This window comes from Myotis lucifugus, unplaced genomic scaffold (genome assembly GCF_000147115.1).
Source record: "Myotis lucifugus unplaced genomic scaffold, Myoluc2.0 scaffold_94, whole genome shotgun sequence".
Classification (NCBI taxonomy): Eukaryota; Metazoa; Chordata; class Mammalia; order Chiroptera; family Vespertilionidae; genus Myotis; species Myotis lucifugus.
In genome coordinates, this window is record NW_005871142.1 from 648,343 (window position 1) to 667,576 (window position 19,234).

At 46.1% G+C, this 19,234-nt stretch overlaps 1 protein-coding gene across 6 annotated transcripts in view; it reads left to right on the forward strand.

The window, feature by feature from the left end:
- Positions 1-19,234, forward strand: part of ITSN2 (intersectin 2) — a 99,574-nt gene that overhangs the window by 74,926 nt on the left and 5,414 nt on the right. For all 6 annotated transcript variants that reach the window (XR_002830015.1, XM_023756438.1, XM_014458353.2 and 3 more), the window contains 6 exons: positions 10,800-10,921; positions 12,107-12,213; positions 13,277-13,460; positions 16,129-16,227; positions 18,126-18,293; positions 18,684-18,899. Coding sequence is in view for 5 of the 6 variants with exons in the window: in XM_023756438.1 (XP_023612206.1) it covers positions 10,800-10,921; positions 12,107-12,213; positions 13,277-13,460; positions 16,129-16,227; positions 18,126-18,293; positions 18,684-18,899 (896 nt within the window). In the remaining variant the exon portion in view is untranslated. The remainder of the gene's footprint in view (positions 1-10,799; positions 10,922-12,106; positions 12,214-13,276; positions 13,461-16,128; positions 16,228-18,125; positions 18,294-18,683; positions 18,900-19,234) is intronic.

A 19,234-nucleotide genomic window follows, 5' to 3' on the forward strand; every position in this document is an offset into this window, starting at 1 on the left:
TATCCTCCTGTTGCCCCCGGACCTCCCCATTTGTGCCCTCACTCCCCTGGAGTCTCTGTCCATTGGTTAGGCTTATATGCGTGGAAACAAGTCCTTTGGTTGATCTTTTCCCCTCCCTCCCACCCTCCCCTGCCTTTCCTCTGAGGTTTGACAGTCTGATCGATGCTTCTCTGTCTCTGTATCTATTTTTGTCATCAGTTTATGTTGTTCATTATATTCCACAAATGAGTGAGATCATGTGATATTTATCTTTCTCTGATTGACTTATTTCGATTAGCATAATGCTCTCCAAGTTCCAACTATGCTGTTGCAAATGATAGAAGTTCCTTCCTTTTTACAGCAGCCTAGTATTCCATTGTGTAGATGTACCAGTTTTGTAATCCACTCATCTGCTGATGGGCACTTAGGCTGTTTCCAAATCTTAGCTATGGTAAATTGTGCTGCTATGAACTTAGGGGTGCATATATCCTTTCTAATTGGTGTTTCTAGTTTCTTGGGATATATTCCTAGAAGTGGGATCACTGGGTCAAATGGGAGTTCTATTTTTAACTTTTTGAGGAAACTCCATACTGTTCTCCGCAGTGGCTGCACCAGTCTGCATTCCCATCAGCAGTGAAGGAGGATTCCTTTTTCTCCGCATCCTCGCCAGCACTTGTTGTTTGTTCATTTGTTGATGATAGCCATTCTGACAGGTGTAATATGGTACCTCATTGTCATTTTGATTTGCATCTCTCAGATGATTAGTGACTTTGAGCATGTTTTCATATGTCTTTTGGCTTTCTGTATGTCCTCTTTCAAAAAGTATCTATTCAGGTCCGTTGCCCATTGTTTGATTGGGTTGTTTGTCTTCCTTTTGTTAAGTTGTATGAGTTCCCTGTAAATGTTGGAGAGTAAACCCTTATTGGAGATAACATTGCTTTGCCCATTTTTAAATTGAGTAGTTTATCTTCATAATCGCTTTTTAAGCTTTTTTTTAAACAAGAACAACAAGTTTTGAAAGATGTGCTTAAGAGAGATGTCTTAATGCTGTTGTCAAAAGGAAAAATTACTTAAAGAGATTGATAAAATCAGCCCTAGCAGGTTTGGCTCAGTGGATAGAGTAGGCTATTCAGTAATACTGATTAAAATATATATATATGTATATGTGTATATGAAACTCCTATTGCCCCAGAACAGTACTGTATTCATAAATGTACTGATACAAACTGCTGAAGTATGTGGAACAGTAGGTTTGAAATTGGCTATTAGATACCAGCTACTGATTACGTATTGGACAGAGGAGAGGTCTATATAAGGGACCAGTATGTCACTTAGACACAAAAAAGAGTTAACGGAGAGTTAAGGCCCTATTGGCTTTTCCGTGTCTTTGAGCTATTTGGCATTCAGAATATTTATACTAAACCCTTTTATCCTTTAGAGTTCAGTTAAGCAAACATAAGACCAGGTTAATTTTTATACTAGTACATGCTATCGTCAATGGTTTGCCTCCAAAAGGGTTGCAATGTAAGTCCATTTAAAATGGCCTGGCATTTCAAAGTGTAAGACTTGACTCAAGAGACCTAGATTTAGGGATTTGGTAGCTCTGCATTCTACGGTAAGTCACTTAACCACCAAGCTTCCGATTCTCCATGTATGCATACACTAGGGATCAGAGTTAGATCAGGTATTATTCAAAGGAATGGTCAAAGGTTGTGGATTGTCATACACAGGTTGGTAACCGTTATGTTTATTGTTAGAACTGAAAGTTCTGTGTTGGGTGAGCATGAAGAAACTCCTGTTTCGTGACATCTCTTCATAATACTCTGACTAGCACATTAATTCCCTTGGTTAAGCTGGTGATCTTACTCTGGCAGACGAGAGGGATACAGATATCAGCTTGAACCAACTGCTTTCTGATGCCAAGTCTTCTCCTATGTCTACCACTGGGAGGTCTTTGCTGTCTTTCAGGCAAATGATGTTTCACCATAGATTTAAAAATAAAAGCAGCCCTAACTGGTTTGGCTCAGTGGATAGAGCATCGGCCTGTGGACTGAAGGGTCCCGGATTCGATTCCAGTCAAGGGCATGCGCCTTGGTTGCAGGCACATCCCCAGTAGGGGGTGTGCAGGAGGCAGCTGATGGATGTTTCTAACTCTGTATTCCCTCTCCCTTCTTCTCTGTAAAAAATCAATAAAATATATTTTAAAAAATTAAAATAAATAAATAAATAAATAAAAGCAAATTTCTTTATCCACTTGCACTTATCAACAGAGTTGATTTGGGAAGTTCTAGAATTTTTTTTAATTGTGAAGCCCAAATTTATTTCTATTTTAAAGTGCTTGAGAGACTTTTAAAAGGCCCAAAGGCATCCCAGTTTAATTTAAGATCACCCTGAGATGGTGTTCATCCATTTCTCCTTTAGTGAGGCATCAATTTGATCCTTGTTAATGAAACACCTTGATAATTCTAGTTGGATCGTGGCGATTTCTTATGACTCCAAGTTATCTGTCATCAGTGGCCATCAGGTTGAACGATGAGAAACGTAATACCATAAATCATCATAAAACATCTGCAGATTGTACTTGAATATCCTTCCTGCATTATTCTTCACAACCAGGCCCAGTGATGATCAATTTGAGTAGCGGAGACCATGATGAGTGTCACCTGCAAAGATGGTATTAAGTGCAGCTCTTTCAGAACAGAAACCAGCCAACACCCTTCAAGATGAAACACCAGCGATAGCCAAATGACTTGCTTTCTGTTGGTCCACAGCATTAGAATACAATACAAACGTCTTCCCTTTTTTATGCTTAAATGAGCAGCCTAACACCTGAGGACGGTGAACTTGACAGGCAGCAAAAAAGACATGAGAGTTTAAAAAATTATTCACGTATCATTTAAATTTCCAAAACAAAATCACAAATATCCATATGTCTTCCTGGTGGCAGCATGCTACCTGGAACATAGCTTGCACTCAATAGATATTTGCCAAGTGGATTAAAGGCTATTCTTTCATAAAACAAGGATAGCCAGTCATGTTCTAGTGCCCTGATAAAACTTCAGTATTCACGGCAGCCTTCAGAAAATGCACAGTTTAGTCATCTGGACTTACTGTTAAAATCTTGTCCTTCCACTGAGCTTAAACACAGTGAGATTGAAAACCATTATGTGATTTTCAATCAGGCTGCTTACTTTTGGGCACACGGAGAATAGCTTTATTCAGTGGCGGTGCTCTCCTCAAAGTGGACAAGGACTTTTCAGGACTTGATGACACAATCTGAACAAGTCCTCTTTGTACTAGTCATCACAAATTGTCTTTTGTCCTTTACCTTTCGGAATCTTTGCAGATCTCTCTCCTCCCTTTTCTTAAGCATTCCGCTTGCCTCTTGTTCTTGCTTGCGCTGCAACCTAGAACGATTGCCCCCAACTACAGTGGGACAGGTTTCACAACCATTATACATTATTCATAATTTGTCTCTCAGTCTCCATAGCCTAATACAAATGTTGGGGGTCTTGTGGCCCAGCACACCACTAATTGTTTCTCTGGAACTTTGACCCAATAATAACCATGATCTCTCATTTTTCTTACTTTCCCATTCTTCCTGTCTACCAGAAAGAACTTGCCAGGAAGTTTTCATCATTCTCACTGCCTATAGTTAATAGTGATATACTGTCTCCCACAGCTCAGAATTTATGTTCATCTCACATTCTATAAATACTTGTTGAAGATCTACCATGTGTCAAACACTGGGATACAGCAGGTTGTAAAATAGACCATTGAGTAGGGTAAGACAGAAAACAAACAAAATGAGTAAGTATGTAGGGTCTTAGAAAAATAAAGCAGGCTAGGGAAAGGGAACGCTGGGGAGGGTGGGTCCTGACACCATCTTACACAGACCCATGAAGCTTGTTGTGTCTTTTGTTAATGAAGCCTCCCCTGCTGCTCCTTTATATTTTGTATGTGTAGCTTTTCCCAGCCCTGGTCACATTTCTGTAACTTTATGCGTTAGGTGTCTTTGTAAACAGCATCTGGCTGAAGGTTTCTGTTCAATCTAGAACAAGCATGTCAAACTCAAAGGCTCACATGGGCCAAATAAACAAGGTTTAAGTTTATGTGGGCCGGAAAAAAATCAAAGGCTTCCATTTTCATAGAAACGTAAGTTTATTTCGATAGAGACATGCTGAATACAAAGGGCTGAAATAAATGAGTCATCGTTAACATAAAATAATAGAACATTTTAATAGAAATTAATATTTTTTCTTGAACATTAACTTACCAGACACTGAATAGCTGCACACATTAATAAGTGTAATGCAAATAAAGCTATTTTTGCTGTTCTCTGAAAGCAAAATATTTCCTGTTGCGCACACCAAACAAGTCAGTACAAGACTAATGACATGGCAATTGGCTGTTAAAATATTCGCTGCTAGTATTAGTGGAGAGAAATGATGCGCCTGCGCATAAGGCGTGTAAGGGAAATGAAGGCAACACGATTATAGTAATCAGTCATTAGCGAATGTGTAGTTATTAATAATTATGTATAACGGTATTATAAAAATTAAGTTACGAAATTTTTATTAAAATGTTTCTTACATACTTTTATATTGGCTGGGCTGCAAAAATATTCATTGTGGGCTGCATGCGGCCCGCAGGCCGCGAGTTTGACATGCTTGATCTAGAACAGTGGTTCTCAACCATCCTAATGCCGCGACCCTTTAATACAGTTCCTCATGTTGTGGTGACCCCCAACTTCATTGTTACAAATTGAACATTATTAAAGCATAGTGATAAATCACAAAAACACTATGTAATTATATATGTGTTTTCTGATGGTCTTAGGCGACCCCTGTGAAAGGGTCATTCGACCCCCAAAGGGGTCGCGACCCACAGGTTGAGAACCGCTGATCTAGAATCTCTTTCAACTGGCAGATTTAAACTATTTATTTTACAGAAATATTTACTACTTTTATTTATATTACCTTATTGTATATTTTGTTTATCATGCATATTCTTTGCTTTTTTTTTCAAAATTCACCTTGAATTTATACCAACCTAGTCGTTATTATTATTTTATACTGTCAATAATTGTTTTGATTTTTCATATATTTGCTAGTCTTTCTGTTCACCATTCCTTTTCCTTTTTTTTTAAACCATTCCTTACATCTCTTTTTTTTCCTTCTTATTCAGTTTCCTTCTTCCCAAAATGCAATTTGTAATAGTTCCTTTAGTCACATCTATAAGTGGTGAATGCTCTCAGACTTCGCCTGAAAATGTCTTTATTCCTCCCTCACCCATGATAGTCTAATTAGGATTCTAATTTGACAGGTTTTTTTTTCTCAACATCCCCTATTGTTGGCTCAAGAAATGAGCAACCATTCTGATTGTTGTTCCTGTGTAGTTATTTTGCTTTTGCTTTCTGTTTTAATTTTTTCTTCCTCCTTAGTGTTTTGTAGTGTAAGGATCCCCACCACCAAAATCAGGAGTCATTGTTCCTCTTAAATCTGTGGAGTTATATCTTTCATCGGTTCTAGAACATTCTCAACCATTGTAATTCAGTATGACCTCTTCCCATTCTTTCTATCCTCCCCTCCTAGATTCCTATTAGATTTTGTTGGGCCTTGTTATTCTGTCCTGTGTGTGTGTAATCTTAAAGATAGAAAGGGAGAGAAACATCGATGTGAGAGATAAACATCAATCGATTGCCTCCTGCATGTGTCTTGACCTGGGATTGAACTTGCCACCTTTTGGTGTGTGGGACGACACTCCAATCAAGTGAGCCACACCAGCCAGGGCTGTCCTGTTTTATGTGTTCTGTATTTTAATCTGTTTTATGTTTTCTATCCTTTTGTCTAAGTAATTTCTTCAGCTCTGTTTTAAGATTTACTAATTCTTCAGATGTGTTGGATCTGTTAATTTATTATTTCCATGATAATGTTTGCCATATTTATTCATTTCTTTTTCAAATCTGCCTATTCCTTTTATTGAATCTGCTTAGGGTTTCCAAGCCCTTCATATATGTCTTAGGTTATTTTAAACATACATATTTTATATTTTTTATTCTATATTTTGTTCTATATCTTATGTTCTTGGGCTTCTGATCCTCATTTTTTTTTTATTTATGGTGGATCATTTGTTGTTTTTGGTAATTTTTAATTTTAACTCACCTTTAGTGAGACGGTTTTTCTGTGTAAATCCTGCATGACCAAGGCTGTGAGAGCAGTTGTACATTTTCTTTGGCCAAGCACCTAAGGGTATCACCAATTTTTGTTTTAACAAAGTTCCCAATCTGAAGTGTGGAAAGAGAAGAAACTTTATTCAAATGAACGGTTTGCAAACTAGAGGAATGCAACCTCCAGGGAAATTGAAAGTGCACTTAACCAAGATGAAGGGAACAGCTGCTTTTTAGAGAGAAAGTTCCCAGCTTGTTTCCTGATTGGTCCATTTTGATGCAAATGAATCAAAATACCACAATTCTGGTAGTTCCAAAAAGCATGGTTCTGATTGGTTGGAATCATGCATTCTGATTGGTCAGTGTAGATGCAAATGAGGATATTGCCACACAGTTCCCATTGGATGGGCAGATCTCAGAGCCCACTGGTCAAGAGAGGATACTGGGAAGTCCTTTTTAACAGTTGACGCAGACAGCAAGAGCACGGTACGGGGAGGCCGAAGGTTCAGTCTGTAGCTTTTCCCTGAAATGCATTGTGGGTGAGTGGCCTCTGTCAGCAGTGGCTGCTAGACCCTCGTTAGGAATTTGTGCCCAGTTGACCATGAGCTGTCCTTGGAAGATATATTCCTTCTCCAGATCCACATGTGTTGATTCATCAGTGAAGGACTTCTTCAACTTCAAACTTGTGTGAGATGCAAGCCCCGCATTTCTATCCTTTACCAAGCAGAGACTAAAAGCTTGCTTATAATCTGGCAAGAGATTTTTTTTTCCTAGTCTGCCCGGTCATCTTCAATCTCCTGCCGGAGCCTTCTCTCATTGGGCAAACGCAGGCAGACACCAACTAAAGTAGAGCTTACAAAAGCAGCCTGGGGGTTGGCCTTCGTGCAGGAGCAGAGCAGGGGAAAGGTGAGAAGTGGGTCTGGGGAAAATATTTCCTGACCTCTGCTAAGTTTGAAATAAAGGAACTGTGTTAGGCACGGTCCCTAACTGCATTGGGAAAGACAGGCATACCGACAATATACAGATGAGCTACAATACAGGCTACATCTTGTGAAGTGTTAAAATACAGACACACACCAATTCCATCGAAACAAAGGAGAGGCCGTCTGGGGTAAGAGAGACAGGATGAGAAAGGTTTCCCCAGAGTAGGATCACGTGAGCCGCGCCGTGACAGGTGGGTAAGATGGCTCTGTGCAGGGACTGTGTGTAAAGCACATCATGTGGACGGGGCTCAGGCCAGGGTGGCTAAAAGGTGGTGGTGGCTGCATGGTGGAGACTCCGGCACCCGTGCCACCAAGCGAGGGCTTCATCCTGCAAATAACCAGCCACTGAGCATTCTGTTCGGTATGAACATAACAAAATAAGAAATGTTGCAGCTGGCTTGAGCTGTTCCATAAAAATATAATGTCAGTCACAAATGCAGCCCCAAATATAATTTTAAAATTTCCAGCAGCCACACTAAAAAAAGTAAAAAGAAACATTAATGAAATTAATAATTTTTTCTTAACCCAGTATTATCCAAAAGGTTAGCATTTCTGTTTTTTAATATTTTTTTGCGTTTAATTTTTCTTCAATTACAGCTTACAGTCAGTAGTAGTTTGTATCGGTTTCAGGTGTACAGCACAGTGTTTAGACAATTGTGTGCTGTACAGAGTGTGCCCCCTGATATTTCCAGGACCCACCTGGCACCATACACAGTTATTACCATCGTACTGACTATTTCCTATGCTGCAGTTTACATCCCTGTGACTGTCTTGTAACCACCAGTCTGTACTTCTCCATCCCGCAGTAACAGTTTAACGTGTGATCAGTAGGAGTATTAATGCGCTACTTTACATCCTGGGTTTTCTGTACGAGGTCTTTGCGCTCGGGCTTTGTTCGGAGCATTGTACGCGTGCAGCGCTTCTCTGTTTGGGCGGCCACAGTTCCAGTGCTCCATAGTCCCATGTTGCTACGGCCGCCACATTGGACGGTGCAGGGACAGAGGATGGCAAAGGTGTATTCTGCCCACAAACCCTGATTCCTCAGTTCTCAAAAGGCACTTCCCCTCTCCTCCAAAACGAGGGGAACCCTCTGGGTTCATCACACTACATGTTCCTGAGGGCAGGGCCCTCCCAGGGGAATCCCCAGGCTGCAGCATTGTCCGAGTTCATTGGACTCCCAGGAGAGCAGGGAGCCTGGAGGCAGGCAGAGGCACAGGCACAGAATGAAGCACCATGGTGATGAGAGTCACAAAGGCTGGGGGCGGGACTCCTCCTGGGGTCAGTGTTGTGGGCAGGTGGAGGAGGCCACTGGATTTGGTAATGGCAAGGTCATTGTTACCTTCACCAGAGCAGTGTCCATGGAGCAGGGGGACAGGAGAGCTGGGGGGATTGGCCGTTTGGCAGTGAGACCAGAGCGAGGGTGCTTGAGGAGGGAGCGGGGTTGGAGGAAGGGTGCTTGTTTCAAACAGTGGGGTAGGAGGGACATTGAACCGCGCGTCTGGGCTAAGAAGGAACCTGTGGATACTGACCCTGGAATTGTGAGCATGGGGAAGGGTCCTGCAGGAGAGGGCCGGTTCAGGATGCTGGCTGGAGGGAGGAATTGACACAGTCCCATCCCTAGACACAGGAAGGAAGTGCAGGGGCGCGTGAGCACGGAGGGAAAGGGCAGGAAGGGAAAGGGGCATCTTCCCTAACATCTGCGGTAAGAACATCTGAAAGTGAAGGGAGGGGTCCGGATGGAAACTGGAACAGAGAATGAACGTTTATAATGACATGCAGAAGGGCCAGCTAGGGGTGGGGTACAAGATTGTCCCCAAGTCACCCTGATAAAGCTAATGTCACGTATGTCCCAGCCTTAGAAATGGTAAAATATCTGAGATGTTCCCTATGATTCTGAGGCGCAGAACAGATAGAGAGGCCGATGCTGGTGGGTTTTAATGTCATCGTTCCCCAAAGCGTGGCACGCGTGTCCAGGTGGCACACAAGCAATGACATGCAGAACAGCACCCGAGAGGACTCACTGTAAAGGTCATTTATTATTATTAGAGGAAACATAACCAGTGCATCCGACCCATGGCTCCCTAGACGTTTAACTCAACGTGAGTACATTTAGAACAGTGGTTCTCAACCTTCCTAATGCCGCGACCCTTTAATACAGTTCCTCATGTTGTGGTGATCCCCAACCATAAAATTATTTTCGTTGCTACTTCATAACTGTAATTTTGCTACTGTTATGAATCGTAATGTAAATATCTGATATGCAGGATGTATTTTCATTGTTACAAAATGAACATAATTAAAGCATAGTGATTAATCACAAAAGCAACATGTAATTATATATGTGTTTTCCAATGGTCTTAGGCGACCCCTGTGAAATAATATATATATATATTATTTCAGAGAGGAATAGAGAGATAGAAACATCAATGATGACAGGGAATCACTGACCAGCTGCCTCCTGCATGCCCCCTACTGGGGACCGAGCCTGCAACCCAGGCATATGCCCTTGACCGGAGGCCGACGCTCTATTCACTGAGCCAAACCGGCTAGGGCAAGAAAGGCACTTTAAAAGCCCAGTCTGATCCTGGCATTTTCTGCCTCTGTGGCTTTGTCCGTTCGTTCCCAGCGCTGGCCAAGCTCCTTCCCATGTGGTACGACTGCGTCCGTCCAGACGCTGCCCCTGTCCACCTGGCCACTGCCCAAGGCTGCCCCTTCCTCCTGCCGCCCTCCCTGATTGCCTCTCCTTCGGAGGTCACCCACGCCTCCTTCACTTTCTCTCTCCAGCTTTTAGACCTGCACCTCTTGCTGCTTGGTGCTGTAGCTGTTGGGAGCTACCTGCTTTTTCTTTCTGTCTGAGACCTGAGCTGTTTCCCCTGTCGCTGTGCACCAGCTGCTTACCGACTGGTTCTGGATTATGTCACTTCCCAGTCTGACATTTCGTTCAGCTCCCATGTGCCTGTAAATCGATCCACCTCTCACCCTGACGTGAGGCGGCTCGTGTGTATCCCAGACCACCAGTCCTTTGTCCTCGTGGGTTAAGTGGTCTTGTTGGGAACCGGTGGCTGCTGGGAGCTGTACGTTTGCTGACGTAGCACTTGACTTTGAGAAAGCTACAGAAATGTTTCTCAAACATTTTTTAAGCCGCAGCTCACAGTAGGAAATACATTTTACATCCCCACATATGTACCTACCTAACATTTTTCAGAGAACAGTGCTTGCACGTGTTCTATTTACAAAACTAACCGGATATCATGACCGGTGGGGAGCTCATGACCTGTGGCTTGACAAACACTGGTCTGAAGCATGTGAGTCATTTAATCATTTCAGTATCTTTGAAAATGTCTTGAGATGGTGAGACTGGCATAGAGTCTTCACAAGCTCAGCCCAGTGCTGATCTCTCTGAGATTTTTGTTTAAATCCTTCATCCTGTCATTTCCTCTTTGGAAAGGAAATTGACCTGTTATAGGTGTTGCTGATTCGCTGCTTGGGAGCCCCGAGTGGTCATTGTCCGCAGGTGTGCGCCGCCTGCGGAAGGCCCGGGCTCTTTGGAAAGCTGTGTAGTTCCTGCGAGGCAGCATTTGGAAACCCAGCGCATCTGCTGACAGATTTCGTTTTTCTGCAGAGAAGACTAAAGTACTATTTTGAAACGCTACCCTGTTTTTCAATAGGGTGTGCTGATCTCCAAACGCTGGACACCATGCAGCCGATGGAGAGGAAGAGGCAGGGCTACATCCACGAGCTGATTCAGACTGAGGAGCGGTACGTGGACGACCTGCAGCTGGTCGTGGAGGTGAGGGGCCCGGCTGACCGGCTCTGGGAGCGGAGGGGTGGGGGCCTGGAAGCGAGGTGTCACCTCCGATGTGTGAGTTCACAAGCAGTGACGGGAGTTCTCACCCTCTCAAATGCTTTCCCTGCCCGTTGGAGAGGGCTCAGATCTGAAGCCAACTTTTTCCCAGATTAGGTAATTCAGAGTGGAGAGAGAGAGAGAGAGAGAGAGAGAGAGAGAGAGAGAGAGAGCAAGAGGCACTCAGGCACCTTGGTCGGAAGTGGTAGAGGCCCATCTGGGAAGGACAGGGTACCGAGTAGGTGGGAGGGCACTAACTTTATTTACACTGCTGTTTTGACACCTGATATTGTCATGAACCCTGATGGAGGAATTATTAAGCAGTGGGAGTGTTCCCCTCACATTTGTATCCGGTTGGAAAACCAGCGAGGGCCATATTGTAAAATATCTCCCAATTGCCATCTATTCACTGTTTATGTTTGTGCCTATTGACAACAGCAGTGGCCTCTATGCTGACAACGGCTGTTAGAGTAGTTCTTCAAGATGATGTATGTTTGAGTAAATAGAGTGAGACTTTATAGTTTTGTTTCCATGGCTTTTAGTTAAATAAACCACCTAAGGAGACCAGGGGACCCCCCCTCCCCCCAACACACATGCACAGCTCAACAGGTGCATCGTATGCCTGACCATGACCCTCCTGGTAACAGCACGGAGCAGAAGCTGCAGCCTCCTGAGCCTGCCCCGCAGCAAGGCCTGCCTTTCTCCTTCCTGTCTGCGTGGTTGTCAGTCTTGGGGGTGACATAAGTCTTCACTGTTTATTTTGCTGAACTTCGACAAACTGCTCAGGGAACACGGAGGTGCTCAGCCTGACAGCAGTCCTCCTCACCAGCTCTGCAGGCTGTCGGTGCAGGTGCTGTGTACAGGCGTTCCTTTCCCCTCCGCAGCGCCCAGGAGAGTGTGAGAGCCGCTCCTCCTGATGAGATGACCGGATTCAGTCCCTTAGGATCCACCCCATAGGAGCCCAAATGGCAGTCAGTAGGGAAGTCATAAAGGTTAACCATCATAAATACGTTTATTTAAAAAGACCATGATCTGATTAGCTCCAGTGTCTGAAGGTATTGTTTGATTTAGACCTCATAGGTTGTAAATTCACACTTCAGCTAACTTTTTTCTTTTGTGTTTAAAACTTAGGTTTTTCAGAAACGGATGGCAGAGTCAGGCTCTCTCACCGAAGGAGAAATGACCTTGATCTTCGTTAACTGGAAGGAGCTCATCATGTCTAACACGAAGCTGCTGAAGTGAGTGCAGAGCCTCACCCCTCGTGGCCGCGACCCCCACCCGCCCCCAGGCCCCAGACTTGCACACGGAACTCCCCGCAGGGCTCCTTAGCGAAGGACCTTCCACTGTTCTCTGCTCTCTCGGGCTTTTCATTTTATTACTATGGTATGAAATGCCCTGTAACTGTAACATACCTCATTATTAAAGTAAAGAAATATAACCAAGAAAATACTTTGACTAGACAAAGACATTAAAGCATTAAACACACTGTATCCACATATACTTGACGCTGTATTGGGTGGAGTCAGAAGTGGCAGCTCCTGGCCCACACATAACTGGCCAGTCGGGCAGCCCCTCGGCCCGTGTGGAATCCCACTCCTTGGGGTGATTTTCCGTCCCTGTGCCCGTGCGGACAGACTCCTGGGAGGAGGATCAGCAGTCCCAGCTCTGGCTGCCTCCTTCCTCCTGGGGCCCAGCAGCTGTCCTGGGCCGAGGCTCCCTCCCCCTCCACACCTGGCCCTGTGGGCTCTTGCTCCCTTTTTCCCTAGAGCAGCGGTTCTCAACCTGTGGGTCGCGACCCCTGTGGTGGTCGAACGACCCTTTCACAGGGGTCGCCTAAGACCATCCTGCATATCAGATATTTACATTACGATTCATAACAGTAGCAACATTACAGTTATGAAGTAGCAATGAAAATAATTTTATGGTTGGGTCACAACATGAGGAACTGTATTTAAAGAGCCAGAAGGTTGAGAACCACTGCCCTAGAGGGTGAGAACAAGTTGCAATTTGTCAAAAGAAACTTTGCTAAGAAACTAAGGTGAAACCACAGCAATTCCAAAGGCATAGAAATGAGTCAGAAGAAACACCCATGTGTACTGACCCCGTGTGCTTATTCTTCTTTACAACATTTCACCCAGGTGGCTTGGCCAGCAGGGCTTTCTGGCCAAGCTGCCTCCTCCTCCTCCTGACTGTGCCCTCTGGGTGCCAGAGGCTTTCCCGGAACTCGCTGGTTATCACTGCGTTAGGTCCTCACGGGACAGTCACTCAGAAGCAGAAAGTGAGAGAGTGTGTTGGTTGCAGGGCCCTGCGGGTTCGGAAGAAGACCGGGGGCGAGAAGATGCCGGTGCAGATGATCGGGGACATCCTGGCGGCCGAGCTGTCCCACATGCAGGCCTACATCCGGTTCTGCAGCTGCCAGCTCAACGGAGCTGCTCTCTTACAGCAGAAGACCGACGAGGACACGGACTTCAAAGAATTTTTAAAGGTAACGCCATTCTGGGGACCATAACATGCCAGCCCGTTCTGAGGCGGAGGGGGAATCACAGTCACGGGGGGGCAGGGGTATCCATATTTCCCAAGGAGATACAAATATAGCAAAGAACGTTCTGGTTGCTTTGTGTAGCCTTTCATCTTGAATTTATTTTTCTTGGCACTTGACCATGATTTTGTCCATCTTAATATAGCAGAGTGTTTTTTTAAGCCTGTTTACAAAAATCAGCTACTTTATACCCCCCAAATTCAGAATGTCACTTTCTTAATTCTGTAAATTTATTTATTTTAGACCCATCTTATTCCAGAAAGAATACATAATAGCTTACTGAAGTGTATAAAATGTAACAAGATAAAATAAAACTTACAATGAGTGGATGAATAAGAAAGTGTGGACAAGAGGAAATGGTGATGCCAGGAATTAGGATAATACATAAAACGCATGTCTGTGACCCTATACATATACTGGACGTGTACACAGATGTCATCAAACCTTCCAGAACGACTGGTTCCTGGTGCTGTGGCCATAACTTACAAGCAGGCAGTGCGTGAGCAGAGAGCTGCACTGCACTCCGCACCGCGCACGGTACAATGAGTCAGCGGCATCCCTGCAGTGACACAGCAGTGAGCAAAAGTGGGGCGGAGGTTATAACTCAATAGCTCTTACAATATAGTTGTTAAAGTCTTAATTTAAAAACAGAGAATAGAATTTAGCATCAAATGGAAAGAAGAGTCTATCACAACCAAAAAGGTTTATCCCAGGAGGCAAGAAAATACGCTTAGAACAAGAAAGGCTTCAGAATGGGACAGCGAGGTTGCAATCCCCGCCCCACCCACTGTCCAGTGGGTGACCTGGGTAAGTCACTTAACGCCTGGTGCCTCTAGTCCCTTCACCTGTGAGCCAGGGATGACCAGATAATACTCTTAAATGCGATAGCACAGAGACCAGCCCATGTCAGCCTCAATAGATGCCAGTTACATTGACCTTCCTTAGGATGATCTCAGCAATGCACAGATGGTTCAGTATAAGGCGCTGAGGACAGATAAGGGGTTGCCTACGAATGAACTAGAAGAAACCGAAAGGAACCAAGTTTGTAGAAACAAGCATTGATCAGATTAGGTAAATGTAAAATTGTGAGTGCATCTGAATGCATCTGAAATGTAATAATCAATAGTAAAATTAAAAATCGGACATTTACCTTCTAAAGCATAGTAAAAGGTTAAAATGTTTGTTCAAACAGCAATGCAGGTAGGATGTCAGTGTCATCACAAGTGTAAAAGTAATAAAAATAGCTTCTAGTCTTATATTGAAGTGCATAGTATTGATCACATTGAAAAGCAAAATGTGACCATAAGCTGTGTTCTAAAATGTTACTTTTTTAAAAAGAGTCAGAAAATATAGACATAAAAACCACGAAGGGGGCGAGGCTTGGCTCTTTGGTCAGGCTCTGTCCTTCGGGGCTCAGCTGCACCCATTCAGGACTCGGTTGGGCTCTAAAAAAATAAACCACCATGAAGATGCTTGTTTTAGCAACATTTATAAATATAACCAAAAACAAAAGGAGGGAGCAATTTCAATATCCCATAGTGGGGAATTACAGGTAAACTATAGTAAATGTATTTTTCAGTCATTAGAAATGATGGTCCCAGCATTGAAGCTGCTGTATTCAGGCGAGGACCAGTTCTAGCAGGAGAAGCACATAAGATGTGGTCCGTGGCCTCCTGGAGTTAACAGGCTGGGGGCGGAGCATGGAGACACCTCAAACATGATACCTCTATGTGTGACAACCCAGTCCAGGTGTGGCGTTCTGAAAGAGGTAGCCATGGGATATCATGGGGGCTCAAGGAGGACCCCTGAAATGGAAGGAAGGTGTCAAGGAAGGAGAAAGCCTGGACAAGAGAAGGCATACTCTGAGTTTTCAGAGAGGAGTATGAATTAGCCAAAGAGCAGAAGAATGAAGGGCCAGAACTAGCAAAGGTTAATGCATTCATTACCTGACACATAGTTAGGTGCTCAATAAATGGTAGCACTTGTTACTAATAAAATAGGGACGGTGGGCAGGCGGGGGGGGAGCAATCAAGACCTACTTAGAAGAGAGATTGGCGTCACTGGTGACTCCTAGGCATGGGGGGAGGTGGGTGGGTGTAGAATGGTGCTAGCAGTTCTAATGGGCATAGAGGTAGAAAGGAAGGCTTTTACGAGGGGAGGTGAGGACTTGGGGGTATGTTGAGGTATGAAGGGTCTTTGGGGCATCCAGGTGGAAGGAGAGGAATGTGGTGAGTGCAGAGCTTCAGAGAGGGTCTGGGTTATGGACTCGGGGACTCCGCTGCCGGGGAGGGACCTGGGGCAGCACCTACCGTTCAGAGTGGGTAGAGGAGAAGGGAGGTGACTGAGGTCAGTGGACTGGAAAGACAGCTGAGTGGTTTTGGAAGCAAAGGAAGGAGTGATTCGATCACACAGGCTGTCAGACACCTGTGAGAAGGAACTGCGAAGCATCGCTGGGTTGGGCACACGAGATGAGGTACTCCTGTGCTAATCTGAACGCATCATCATGGACCCTGAGTTTTTTAAAGGAATTAGAGATCTAAAGAGTCAGGAGTACAGCGCTGTGTCCTTGCTCTCCCGGGCGGTGACTCCCCCACGAGCCTCTCTTGTTTTGCAGAAGCTGGCGTCTGACCCGCGTTGTAAAGGCATGCCCCTCTCCAGCTTCCTGCTGAAGCCCATGCAGAGGATCACCCGCTACCCCCTGCTCATCCGAAGCGTGAGTGCCCGCCGGGACAGAGGCAGGACCCTGCGAGGCCGACAGGGAGCCTCAGTACACCAGCACCCTCTCCCCGCCCATGATCTCCCTTCACTGCCTCCTGGACCAGGCACGGGGCGGGGAGTGTGTGTGTGCGTGCGTGTGCACGTGTGTGCGCACCGTGAACACCCAGTACAATCTGAAGGGCTGAATCCCTGGAAGTGAGCAATGGAAGGAAGCATCACTTGGTAACCTGTCCCCCCTTCACAGGGAACCCCGCCTCTCAGAGTCCTGAGTGTGTCTGGCAGGTGAAGGCCCTCTAGGTCTCCAGGGGGGAAGCCCGCCTGGAGCCCAGGGTCCACCAGCAGCACAACCTTGGGCTCCAGTCTTTCTGCTGAAACTTAAATTCATTTACCAACTGAGCACCTTTGCCCAGTGTCCTAGGATGTCCCACTCAGCATGTCCTAACAGAGTACGCATCGTCCCCTCACCTCAACGTGCTGACTGAGCAGTCCTAACATCCACCCATCTTTCGACACAACCAATGTGGGCCTCTTGAGCCAATATAAGGTCTCAGGAGGAGGCAGACGTAACGAAGGATTATTCCACACACATTAATAATTGATGTATATTAATCACCTTGCAAAGAAAAACAGTAGTAATAATACAAGACTTGCTTTTATTGGTTCTCCCTTAACCATGGTTGCTCTGTAGCCATGTTAGCTCCCTGGAGGCCTATGTTTCCGAGCTCGTGTTACAGTTATGACACCAAACAGACACAGTACACGTTAATCTACACCGTCTCTGACACGAAATATTTTGGGCCCAATATGTTTCAGAATTCAGAATATAATTCAAACACTGTGTACTATATGATCCCCCAAAAGCCTGGGCAGCACCTATAGCCAAACACATTAATATTCCTACAGTGGAAACGTGGATAGTCACTGTAAGTAGAAAAAGTAAATGCATCTCTTCAGGTGAGGTTTTTCTACCAGTGAGTGCTGAGAAAAGCCTTTAGGCTCCAGGGCTTTCTCACTTTGGAATTAGGAAAGAGCTCGCCTGACTGGGGAGGCCAGAGGGGTCGTCCGCTGAGGGCCGCTCGTTTCTGGAGGGACACACTCAGCTCTATTCTGGCCTCTGGCCTTTCACATTTGTACTTTAGTTTGAATGAACCAAGTGTGTTTTCCTACATTCTAACCACGTAATTGTATTGTATTCTTCCTGAGCAGGGGATTCATTGTTTTTATCAGATTTTCCAAAAGGTTCAATGACCCCAAAAAATGCTATGAACCATTGCTATTCAGCAAACTCACACATTTTTCAGAGCTGCAGCCCCTTTATACTGGAGGGTCCACCCTAAAGCAGTGGTTCTCAACCTTCCTAATGCTGCGACCCTTTAATACAGTTCCTCATGTTGTGGTGACCCCCAATTTCATTGTTACAAATTGAACATAATTAAAGCATAGTGATTCATCACAAAAACAATATGTAATTATATATGTGTTTTCCCATGGTCTTAGGCGACCCCTGCGAAAGGGTTGTTCGACCCCCAAGGGGGTCGCGACCCACAGGTTGAGAACCGCTGACCCTAAAGGCACGTGGCTTCAGTCACTGGGGGAGAGGGAGGCGCCCTCTAACATACGGCCTCTTACCCAGGCCCCGCTGGAGAGCCGGCAGAGCCCCACAGGTTTCAGGGCACGAGATCCATGTCGCCCTCGGCACACCCTCTTGTTGCTGTGTCACCTGTCTCCCCAGGGACTCGGGGGACAGAGCTTCTCGAGGGCTAATGACAACTTGCTCACCGTTGGATTCTCAGTGCCCAGCATGGCACCCAGCACATCTCGGCAGCCGTAGGACGCCCGGGTGGGGGGTGGTAGGCACAGTACACCCCACGTGACCCGGCCACTCTTTTCCAGATTCTGGAGAACACGCCAGAGAGTCACGTGGACCATTCCTCCTTGAAGCTGGCCCTGGAGCGGGCAGAAGAGCTTTGCTCTCAAGTGAACGAAGGAGTCCGGGAGAAGGAAAACTCGGACCGCCTGGAGTGGATCCAGACGCACGTCCAGTGCGAGGGCCTCGCGGAGGTGAGGCCTGTGGTGGGAGCCGGGCCGCCAGGCAGGCTCTGGGTGGGGAACGGGCCAGCCTCCCCCAGTGTGGACTGTCTACACCTCAGCTCAGCGCAGGTGCACTCGGGGCCCACCTTTCTGGGCCGTCGTCCTCCTCCCTCGTACAGAGGGATTTGGCGCTTGTGTCTTGAGGTCTTTGAGTTCAGCTGCTAGAGCCAGGGCTGTGGGTGTGAGTGACCGTTCTCACTGTGCCCGTTGGGAGAGAAACACCGCGTGTGCAGGTGAATGCTGTGTCCACATTCCCACAGAAAGGGCTCCCACAGAACCCTCGGGTCCGGCTCCGGCCTGGGATGCGGGACGGTGCGTGTTGGGACTTCCACACTGAGCGACCGTTTCTTTCTCCTGAAGCAACTCATTTTCAACTCCCTCACCAACTGCCTGGGGCCGCGGAAGCTGCTGCACAGCGGGAAGCTGCACAAGACCAAGAGCAACAAGGAGCTGCACGGCTTCCTCTTCAACGACTTCCTGCTCCTCACCCACCTGGTCAAGCAGTTCGCCGTGTCCTCGGGCACCGAGAAGCTCTTCAGCTCCAAGTCCAACGCTCAGTTCAAAATGTATAAGATGGTGAGTGGCCGTCCGGCAGCAGCGGCACCGGGACCTCCTTCCCGGCCTGGCCCTTCCTGTCCTCGCGGGCCCCACACCTGCTCCAGGTGGCTCACCTCCCTTGTCCCTTCCCGGGGAAGGGGCCCGTGTGGCTGGGCCTCCACTGCCCTGACAGCCACCAGGGGACTCCAGCTCGGGTTCTGGCAGCCGTGACACATGACCCGCCTCTCGCACATTCAGCATCGGGTCTCGGGGGGTAGAGTGCCAGGTGCCAGTGTGAGGAGGGGGAGACCCTGTCGCGTGAGCGGTCACAGCTCGGGAGCCCCTGTCCCTCGGTTTCAGGTCACACCTAATCC